The sequence below is a fragment of the Embiotoca jacksoni genome, unplaced genomic scaffold (assembly GCF_022577435.1).
Source record: "Embiotoca jacksoni isolate LCO1_2020_lvr unplaced genomic scaffold, fEmbJac1.0.p SCAF_12, whole genome shotgun sequence".
Lineage (NCBI taxonomy): Eukaryota > Metazoa > Chordata > Actinopteri > Embiotocidae > Embiotoca > Embiotoca jacksoni.
In genome coordinates, this window is record NW_027185252.1 from 12,403,026 (window position 1) to 12,414,263 (window position 11,238).

Consider the following 11,238-nt stretch of genomic DNA (forward strand, 5'->3'; position numbering starts at 1 on the left):
ATTTCCAGATCCCGAAAGATGAACCACTTCTCCAATACAGATGTGGACTTGATATTGGTACCCTTGCACCTACAATACCCCATTCTTCCTGAATAATGTTGCTGTTTTTGTCCAACATGCATGCCTTTTCTGTGCCATAGAATAAAAACAAAGAATAAATTGGCCTGGACAAAAGTATAACCCCCAGAAGTGGTGAAGCATAAGTGAACTGTCGGGTTCATTTCAACAGACCGTTGTTTCAATTAGTGTTTTACGTATTTTTAACGGTATCATCATTCAGCCCATTTAGATGAAATCTTTTCCCTGAAAACCCTGGGGATACTCCATGAGGATCGCAACTGGACTGATACTTGTCAATGACAAGTGACATGCCTTTGTCACATGGTTTGTTCTGATGGTCAGGACAGCGCCCCACGCACTGCAACGCGTACGTGGGAACGTCTCTGCTCAGGCCACACAGCTCGCCTTAAAATAGAGAAAAACACAAATTAAAAGATCCCACAGTTTCTCAGGAAACCCGCTTCAACACTCGTTCTCGGACCTCTAATTAGCACGAGCCACCACACTAACACTAAAACAGGGAAAGTTCGTCCTTTTTACTTGAAATATTACGGTACTGACATTTCTATACGAATAAAACAACATGTTTAATTAGCAAATATAAACATAGTAAAAACTAAAATAAGTATCCAAAAAGACGTTAAAGTTTACAAACATTTCCAACAAGAACCCAATCACAGCAGAGTCACCCCCACAACCATCCAAAATGGTACGGTCCAAATGTCTGCGTTTCAGAGGTGGTTTAAGCAGAGAAACGACAACACGCAATGGGGAGAGAGAGGGAAGAACTGGTGGCCTCCTCATTTATGTCACGTTTTTTTGCTCTGTTAAAAATAGAATAAGTGTTTGAACAAGCTTTAAGAAGACCTGTGGCTGAAACTTGAACTTCTCCGGCTCTTGTGCTGTGATAGTAAGTAACTTACTGCTTCATATCTAACTTGTTAAATGAGTAGGCAGAGTTGGGGATGCACTTGTTGCACTGTTAGGCTGAGACGCTGTAACGAAACCCGACCAAACACATGGTTGTTTTTTTTTCCTTTCGGAAAAGAGCAAGGACTTTAAAACTCTTGCTCGCTTCTCTTGTTTTGTTTCCGAGTTGCAGCTGACTCGTAAATATGTGCAGAAACTGTGACAGAAGTAGTGACTTGTTAGCTTCCAGTGTTACCTTGCGTGCCTTGAGTTACGTTGAATGATTTATTTGGTAAAGAAAAAAAAAAAAAAAAGTAAGTTTAATTAATGCACCCTGGGTCATCTCTCCTAAAAAAAAAAGAATTTCTGAGTCTGAACTTTGTGAATAATTCCAACGTTTTTAAAAGGCCTAAAAAAATAATAATAATTAAAAAAAAATGCACTGGTACCCCAAAACTGACTCATCTAGTAGATGTAAAGTGGGGTGAGTGTGAGACTGTTTGTTCTTATCTCGTTGAGCGGGCAGTGAGGATCCCTGATACTTCAGAGAACTTGCAGAGGGGGGGATGTTGTTTTTCCATCAGCAAGCAGTGTGCTCAGAGGTGGGGATTATAACAGGGGTGGGAGGGGGGGGGGGAAATTAAAACATACAGATGGCTGCGCTCATGTGATGCCTGGTCAGCAACGTGGGGGATGTCTGAAGACGTCAGTCAACACCATTTGGACTGGTGATCAACTTGTTTTGGTGGTGAGATGCAGGCAGACTAGTGTAGCTCTGTGTAGGTGAGGTTGGTATTCATTACTTTGCTTGTTATTTCAGGTATATTTTGATGCAATATGACAGCTTTGATGACTTCAGAATCTTCTTATAATCTCAAATGCCACAAAGGCGGTGGTCAAACAACATATATTTCTTATTAAAAGTAGGTGTTTAAAACGGTTTTCGGGCCAGATGCAAAAACAAACTTTCCACATTCCTGTGCAGAGCATTGTTTCTATTTGAGTCTCATGTTTCACACATGAATTGTTCACAAAAGTCAAAAATCTCAGTCATCCACAAAGCAAACTACAGTGTATTATTGTTTGTTTATCGTGCACTGCCTCGGTGTGTTATTTAATCTCTCATCTGTGTCTTTTAAAGTCTCATAAATGCAGCAGTACTGTAATATTTTGGGAGTAAATGTAGCTCACGTGATAGTACACTGACCAGCCGCAGTGAAGATCCACAATACTCTCATTATGGGCAGATATTGTATTGAAGAAGATCTCCAAGAGTTACAAAGTAGATTATGATTTTTAAAAAATGATCTAAGAGTAATTTATACATTGTCAGAATGAAAATATACTTGGATCTGTTGCAGTTTTGTACTACATTTTCAGTGCAAAAGCAGTTTGATTGTGTCATATATATATATATATATATGTATGTCAAATGTTCACGCTACTGGCTTTTCAGGTTTTTTTTTATGTCTTTGCGCTGACACCCACATGTGAGCGAGGCCATGTTTGAACATGTCCATAAATCATATTTGGTTCGACAAATGTTTTTCCCTGTGAGCCAAGAACATTTGCTTTTGCAGTTCCCACAGCTTGTTTTGCACGCTGGCAAAACCTTTTTGTAATATTCTTTTTTCTCATGATTTATCTCAGCAAAGAGGCCTTTTGCATCTGGATCTTTTAAATGTACGTAAAAAATCCTATCGATCAATGTGAGTGAAAAACTTCTGAAGACTTGTGTGTAAAAAAAAAAAGACACAAGTAGAAGCAGCAGTTTGTTCCGGGACCTGTTACCATGCTGTTTTTTTAAATTGTTTTTATTATTCAGTTAACTTGATGGCGATTGACACTAAAGCCGGCTGCTTCAGTTACTGATCATTTGTTTGTGTTCTTTTTTTCTTTGACTGGTTATCTTCCAGAGCGGGATTTAAGGGGATAAGAGATGGAGCAGGGCAGTAATTAACCTGATTAATGGATTCTTAGACATTAATCAGATGAGCCTCGTACCAGTTGCGGATCGGGCTCAGCATAGTTTCAGGTGAACCGTGGTTGCTTTTCGAGTGCCTTCCAACATGCCCATTTGTTTTGGTGTGTTAAGCACAATCTGCAATAATACAAATATGTTTTGAGATGTGTTGATGTAGTTACTAATAGAAGGTACGCACATGGATCAGCTGATTGTTTCCAGCTACGGACTATTATTCGGATTATAGTTTGTTAAGCTCATTGAATGGGAATAACTATTAACTTCTTTTAAAATTAAACTCTATTGTAGTGTTTGCTGCTGATTTCAGCCGAAACTTGTTATTTATTGAGTCCTGTATTAGATTCATGTGTGGTTGATCCCTGTGAAACATAGATTGTTCCCTCAGAACTGACAGGCCGTCGAGTTAATCTTGAACGGGGATAATAGGAGACCTCCGCATACTTATGTCTGAGAATGGGATTGTTTTTGCTCAGACTGATTGACAGTTTGCCAGTGAAATATCAGTGCAGAAGATTATGTTACACAGAAACTAAACTTTTAGTTCGGTATCCACTCGCACACAGGAGGTGATTATTTCTTAAATTCCTTTCTTCTGACTTCATCATTCATATTGAACTGTTTTCCTTAATTTTCCCTGGCTTATCTTACTCTGATGTCATCTATCTTTTTTAGATGCAATATGGATGAATTGCCCTGGAACAGATAAAAAGTGAAGGGCAGAGGAAAAAAATCCGCTTCACGCAGTTAAACGGAGACAGACGACTCATCGCAGACAAACGCAAGACATCATGTCCACCTCAGCAAAGCAGGAGAGGACCATTTGTGTTCTTCTCCCCAACAAAGACCAGCTGGACATCAATGTCGGGGTGGGTGTTTAATATGCCTCCAGATGTGCTCTCGACTTTACAGATAGTAATAGCTCACTTTATCATTACAATCCTTTGGTTGCACCACAAATAGATTCGTACATTGTGAATGTATACTGAACACAGACTTCTTTGTCTTTCAACCTGCTCCAGCTGAAGTCCACAGGCCAGGACGTTTTTAATCGTGTGGCAGAGCTTCTTGGAATCAAAGAGCTGCACTTCTTTGGCCTCACAGTGGTGAAAGGTGAGTTCACTGACGCCTTTTGACGCCTCAACCTGTGAAAGGACTCTTCACACTAGAGTACTCAGTGGTAGGCTGTTAAAAAAAAAAAAACGCAGGAAATATGATCACTGGAATCATGTTTACATTAAGGCAACGGTTAACTGCAGTGGCACTTGTTTTTGTAATATTGGAGAAAACTTTTCCAGTAAATGGCCATTGCAATAAAACCCCCAAAAAGAAAGTATCTTCCCTCCCCGTCTGCATAATTAAGTGGTGTAATCCACTTTAACCACTGAGCAGAGTTCTAAACTTTCTGTTTCTCCGCGGTCCTGTTGAACAAATACGTTGAAATGCCTCGGTAGTCTTGTGTGACTCACCACTCGAACAAGCAGCCTTTTGTTTTTGTGGTGTTGGTTCAGCGATCACTTAGGCCTGGATTCCTGCAATATTTAATTTCATTAAGCCAGGAATGCACCCTTGCATTCCTCCGCTTCACTGAGGAGGGATGGATTGATGATGGGAAGACGAGGGTGGGAGTGGAGGAGGTAGTGTGTGTGTGGGGGGGGGGGGGGGACGACCCGTCATGACTCAACCTGCCGTACTCAACTCTTACTCAAAGGCCTCAGTGAGGGATGAGAAGTGAAAGGAGTCGGACTGGGGATGAGATGGATGGTCGAAGGAGCGAGTTGTGAAACAGCATGACACAGAGTTGAACAAAAGAGATAAGGTGGCTCAAATGGAAAATAACCGTCATGACTCACAGGACGACCAGGATGAGGGTGATGCTTCATCCTCACGCTCGGCACAGGATGCAAACAGCTCTTTAGACCTGCGAATGAAATGTGTACATACAGCGTTGTTTACAAAAATGTTACGACCACACCGCTCCGTCCAGCACCGTTTGGTCTGTGCTGCCACAGGAAATAGAAAATGAATACATTAACATCGGCATTGTTGTCATGGCTTCCTGGTAGCCTCATCCTCCAATGGAAGGACAGGACTAGGGCTTTTTTTCTATTCCCCTAATGAATCCCATTGTCGGGCAAATTTTACGCTTGATTTCATTATTGTTTTGTTTGCTTTCTGACTGTCTCCCCGTTTCCTGATTGTGTTTCTTCATCTTAGACAATGAGCACATATTTTTAGACATGGAGGACAAACTGACTAAGTACTTTCCAAAGGATTGGAAGCAAGATACAGGAAAGGTAAGGGCACGAGTTTGTGTTTAGCTTTGATTGCCTCTCCAAACTTATAAACGCGTCAGTTATTTGGGATGTCCGGCTGTGCAGGCTACAACTTTCCATTTAGCATGACAATGACATGATTTACACCACAAAACGTTTGCGTGTCCACAGGGATTACAGAGGAGACCTCTGCCTCTACTACTCTGCCTCAAAGTGCAGTACTACTTAGAGAACGGTCGACTCATTTGGTACGTCCTGCTATTTATTTTCCATATGTATCTTTTCAGAACTGAACTTTATTTTGTTGCCAGGCTGCTTCTGTATTGACATTTTTTTTGTGCCCCCCCCTCCCCCCTCTTTTCTTTTCATTCTTTTTTTTTTTTTGCGGGTGTTCACGGTACCAGTGAACGAAAGGCACGGCACCTTTACTACTCTGACCTGCGGGAGCGAGTGCTTCGCTCTGAATGTCGTCAGCAGGAGGAGGTGTACTTCCAGCTGGCAGGTTACGCCCTGCAGGCTGACCTCGGTGACCACCCCCTGCCGAGCGAGGGCACAGAGGTCGCCCCTTATTTTGAACCCAAGGAGTACTTTCCCCCCTGGGTAGGTGGCATTTTCTGGCAGCAACAAACGCCTTGAAAAAGCTCCCAATAAGGATTTGAATGGCCAATATTTTATATAAATTGAATATGCCGACGACTGTACACGTCTTATCTATTCTTCTCTCTGCAGATTGTAGCTAAACGTGGAGAGGACTATCTCCTCTGCCATGGGCCTAAAGTACACCAGGAGCTGTGGGGCATGTCAAGTCGTGACGCCATCCTCCTTTTCATCAGGGAGTCATCTCAACTGGAGGATGTACCCGTCACGTTTTATAGATTACAAAAGGTTGAGTCACTTTAGTATTTAGCTGTCACGAGTTTAAGCGGGTTGTTTGGGTGAATTTTTATAGCCAGTGACACACTGCAGAGTCTGTTTATTTTAGCTGATTTATATCACCTAAAGATAAGAAAGGATGATTATTCAGGCTGTTGGATGATGGAATTTGTTTTTAGCACATTTTTAAATCCATTTCAGGTATATTTCTTCCCTCTGAGAGAAATACTGTCCCAAATACAACACTAATAGTTAATATTCATTTGAGCTGCGCTGGACAAACAAGTGTGTGACAGTTATGTAACCCTCCCATCTATTCCAGTTTCTTGTCCTCCCCATTTCAAAATCACTCCTCTACTGATTAATATTTTGAAGGCTGGCCCATCCATTGCGTAATGTCACATCACTTTAAATTTGTTGTTAGCATCGGCTCGGTGTTTCCCAGTGACCGCGACTTAACTGTGAAAGAGCTTCTTATCTGAGCCTCTCGGATGCCCCTCTGACATTTCATCATTCCGTTTGTCCAGGACAAAAAGGAAGAGAGAGGAACAGCACTGCTCGGTCTGACCCTGCGAGGAATGCAGGTTTATCAGGTGAGTGTGGTATTAATGTACGGCATGGATGTCAACACGTACGAGAATCTGTGTTTTCTCAAAGACTAAGGCTTTGTATCGGCAGCCCAATAAAACCTCTGACGAGATGTGTGAGGAATGTGGGGGATTGCCACCAACAGCAGTCCATCAGGAGATAGGAGCTGCCTGTCAGTTGTTTGATCTGTCCGTCAGGGGCCATCTGGGGGGGATTAGCACTCCAGGCCTGGCCGACTTAAAAGCCAACAGACCGTGAGATTCCTCTTGAAGCCCTCGGCGTCTTCTAAGTCCAGATGGCTCCAAAAAGACAACTGATCACAACTGATCACTAAATTCAAAATACATCCAAGTAGATTAAATATCCAGAAAGCTGTATTGTTTTTTTGTTTTTTTTAATTAAGTGTATGCGTGTGTGGTTTGTATTCATAGGAGGTGAACAACATGCGACAGCTGCTCTATGACTTCCCCTGGTCAAATGTGGGACGTCTCACCTTCCTGGTATGCTCACCGCTCTATTCCATCCTCTGTTCAGATGAACCCTTGTGATTATTTAATGGGCGATAGCTATGCAACGCTGTGAATAATATGTTGTCTCATTCAGGGTAAGAAATTCGAGATCCAGCCAGATGGCTTGCCATCAGCCAGGAAGCTGGTTTACTACACCGGGTCGTCGTTCCGCTCGCGCCACCTCCTCCTGCACCTGAGCAGCAGCCATCAGCTCTACCTCAGCCTCCAGCCGGCCCTGAAACACCTCCGTCAGCTGGAGGAGAGCAAAGGTAGAGAGGGAGAAGTAAATACCAGGACAAAATGAATATCGGGGATAATTACAGTTTGGCTGTACTCGGCAGAACACACATCAGTATCCACTGGGATTCAGATGCATAAGTTATAATAAGTCCTTGTGTTCTGCCCACAAAAAGGTGTCTGTTCAATAATCGTATTTGTTTGCTGCTTCATTATTTGACATTTTGCACATCTGTGGTGCTTTTGGAAAAAGAGAAAATTGATCTCTTTGGGATACATTTACGAATCCCAGCGCATCATTTAACAACATAATTCTTGCTTGTCAATTAAAAATAAATATTTTGCAATGACCTTTTCTAATTGTAGTAAACAAAAGTCTAAATGACTTCTCAGCGAGTTTTTCAGTGATCATAATTAGGGCTGGTTACCGAACTTTTCTACACACCGACCAAATTGCTTTGATACTGTTCAATTATAAAAAAAAAAAAATGCCTTGTTGATTGGTACCTAATCTCAATACGTAGGCTTCATCGTGTCTTTGTTTTAAAATGCTTCCGTTTTGCTATGTTTACACGGGAGTAAATCTCATCAGCGTCACTGAGTCAATGCAGCGATTTCCATACATAGGTCTCTTATTGGAACACCTGATTTCACTGTTTTCAAACTGATTTCTGGCCACATACTTGTCTGTTATAATGATTATAAATATAATGCATTGATTGAGTGGCAACTGAATGCGTCTCTGTGCAAAGACGGCAAGTTACAAACCTACTGATAGCAAACCTGAGGCGATACCTGTAAAATGAAGATTTACACTCTCCTCTTCTAAACTGCATGACAATGAACAATTTGTACAGTGATGTGTGACCTAATTTTATTTTTGTTAAAATAGATTTTTTTTTTTTTTTTTTTAAATTGATATCAAAAATATTTGAATGATATCCGGCCCGATCATAGTCTCTCTATAGAGCTGTTGTTCTCTTAAAGTGTTGGATAAAGGACCGATACTAGTCAGCCTCTGCAAGTTTCCAGTTTACCACAACTAGTATTTTTAATATATATTCAGTGCTTTATACGAACTCCTTAACAAACACAGTTGATTCCGTTTAAAAAAAAAAAAAAGTGTTATTATGAATCTTCTTCCTTTCAGAGAAGACGCGTTACCGAGAGTCGTACATCAGCGATGACCTGGATCTGGACCCCCCGGGAAGTGAAAGCAGCCCCGGTCTGTCCCGACACTCCACCAGTAGCTCTGGAATCGAAGCGGATGCCCGCCAGCACAGCCTCTATGCAGAGATGGTCTACATGGAGGAGGAAGGTCGGCAAGCGGAGAAGTGTTTCAGCTCTGCAGCCAGCCAAGGCAGCTCCTGGACCTCGGGGTTCGACACGGGCAGTAAGGCTCGGATGGAGGATGAAGGGTGGCAGGAGGAAGGTGAGAGGATTTGTATACTGAAACATTGCGCATGGAATTTGAGTTGATCCCTCCGAATATGCTTTTTGGAGTAAACGAATGCTTCATTTGTTAAACGAAACCAGTCATGACAGCAGCTGCGTTCCACGTTGATCTTGTATTTAGCTCTACACTTTTATTTTGGGATGAGTGGTTTATTCGTCCGACCTGTCTTCGTCTTTATCCTTAAATAAATTGGAATAGGAACGTTAACAGTGTATGTAAACATAATAAAGTGTTAATGTAATGTATGTAATGTATTGTTCAGGTGTTTTCTATCGTTCCACGCAGTTGGATAATTGTTTTCACACGGTGCCTCCTCCGGCTGCGTACGATACAAAACATATTTCACAGTAAAGACAATATGAAACAATTATTTCACATGTTTTTTATGCGTCATCTGCTTTGTATCTGTGTTTTTGCAGCAGTGAGCACTTTGATCTGTGGTGCTTTTTTGGTCCATTGTGCTCTAAAATTTACGTGGCAAGAAGCAAGTGAGATTTTTTTCCCCCCAGATTTTTAATTGTCAGATTTCTAAAACTTTTTTAGAGAACAAGACCAGTGTTGGAAGTCCAGAGGAGGTTCTTGTAGATGATCCTGATGAGATGTTCCAGTTGGCAGATCTTCTTGAGGGTGTGTCAGTGGATTGTGCAGGACTCTCCTCAGAGACTCACTCACCAGGTATGAGTGATTTAACGGTTCTCATCCAACCCCTGCAAGCAAAACTGCTTTTATTCTCTGTTTGCCCTCGTCTTCTTCGAAATTGACCAATATATTCATGTGGGCTCTGCAGAAAACAAAGAGTGCCCCCCAGACAGTGATAAAGATGACGCAACGTCATGTAACAAGCATATGTTAAAACAGGTCGGTCATCTATTTTCTCTCCCTCGCTGCGTTTCTTTGCCTCATTTCGATTTCTTTGTTGCGTTTTCTCAGCTTCCAGCTTTACCTTCTGTCTGTATTCTAGGTGCTGAAATCTAGACCTCAAGTTTGCGTGGATCGGCACAGCCACAGTCTAGATGACATCCGTCTGTTCCCGCCTCCAGCACCCCTGGGGACGACGCTGCCGCAGGATTCCTCCCACAGCTACACCTTTGGGCTGCCAGATGCCTCCACAAACACAAAGACCTCCGTTGATCACAGTTACTACCCCCTCTTGCACTGCCAATCCAAACCTTCCTTTTACGGCCGCAGGTCTACCAACTGCCTCTCCCTGGACATGTTAGCTGATGAACAGTTCCTGGAATTCATACTCTGAATACATCAAGTGCTGATGGACACGCCCGTTCTCCTCCTTCCAGTGCAACTTCACTCGCAGGTTGCCAACACCTGAATGTCACTTTTTTTTTTTTCTGCGACGAGGGGTGTGTGTACTACATATTGCAGAGAGACGTTGTTGAACGTAACGGGACCCTGCGTTCCTCCTCCAAAAGCTGCGGATTAGAAAACCGAGATCTAATTCAGCAACATTTCAATTAGTAAACAGAGCATATTTATTAATGTTGTACATTGTGTATATGAGACGTGCACTACTTTTACATTTCAGTGTCTCTGAACAGAAACGTATCTAATCAAGTTTACCGTCTTTTGTAAAGTTCACGCTGTTAAAACATTCTCTGAAATGTCTGGGTTTGACGGCACTAAATATTTTTAAAATTTGAATACCATGTAGTTGTGTGCTGCCTCGGGCATTCATGAGATGCGGCTTACTTTCCTTTAAATATTGTAAAGAATGTGAATGTCCTCGTTTTATTTGGGAGAATCTTCAAAAGCCATAGTGCTAAAGTTTGTCCTCCTGTATCTTTTTACCAACTTTTTTTTTAATCATATTTTCTAATACACTCTTTTTTTTGTATTGTGTGTTCTGTCATGCTTTTCCTGTTAGTCGTCCACAGTAATGTAGCTACCAATGTGGAAAATTCAACCTCTTTACAGCAGGCAATGCATTCATCCAAAGCGTCTCCCTTCTATACTTTCCTCCCGCTGTCGTAATTACAACATGAAAGTATTATTTGTGGAGCACTATTTCTGGAATCAGTAAGTGTGTAATTCATTTCCAGTGTTTTTTTTTATTATTATTATTATGTACAGTAACCTTCTCTCCCCCCACAATAATTTCTTTTTTTTCAGAAGGTATTCACAGATTTCTAAATGATCATTGGTTTTCAAAAGAACTGATGTCTTTAGCCAACATAAGGTCACCACGAAAGAATGTTGGTCATTAAACACAGAAAAACTCAATGCCAATAACGCATGAATAACAGTGTTACGTCACAATACTGAGTCCTTCATTTTTACCTGAAGCAGTTTTTTTTATCATGCTGAAAATAAATTCTTGATGCTAATTAAACGAAA

At 41.6% G+C, this 11,238-nt stretch overlaps 1 protein-coding gene across 1 annotated transcript; it reads left to right on the top strand.

Moving 5' to 3' along the window:
• Window positions 1-701: 701 nt before the first annotated feature.
• Window positions 702-11,227, top strand: LOC138195455 (FERM domain-containing protein 6). Its single transcript, XM_069144878.1, has 14 exons — window positions 702-970; window positions 3,626-3,819; window positions 3,973-4,063; window positions 5,168-5,247; window positions 5,398-5,474; window positions 5,631-5,826; window positions 5,956-6,111; window positions 6,627-6,692; window positions 7,119-7,187; window positions 7,291-7,465; window positions 8,584-8,865; window positions 9,433-9,564; window positions 9,677-9,747; window positions 9,851-11,227. The coding sequence occupies exons 2-14, from the start codon at window positions 3,742-3,744 to the stop codon at window positions 10,139-10,141; spliced, it is 1,764 nt and encodes a 587-aa protein (XP_069000979.1). The 5' UTR covers window positions 702-970; window positions 3,626-3,741; the 3' UTR covers window positions 10,142-11,227.
• The last annotated feature ends 11 nt before the right edge of the window (window positions 11,228-11,238 follow it).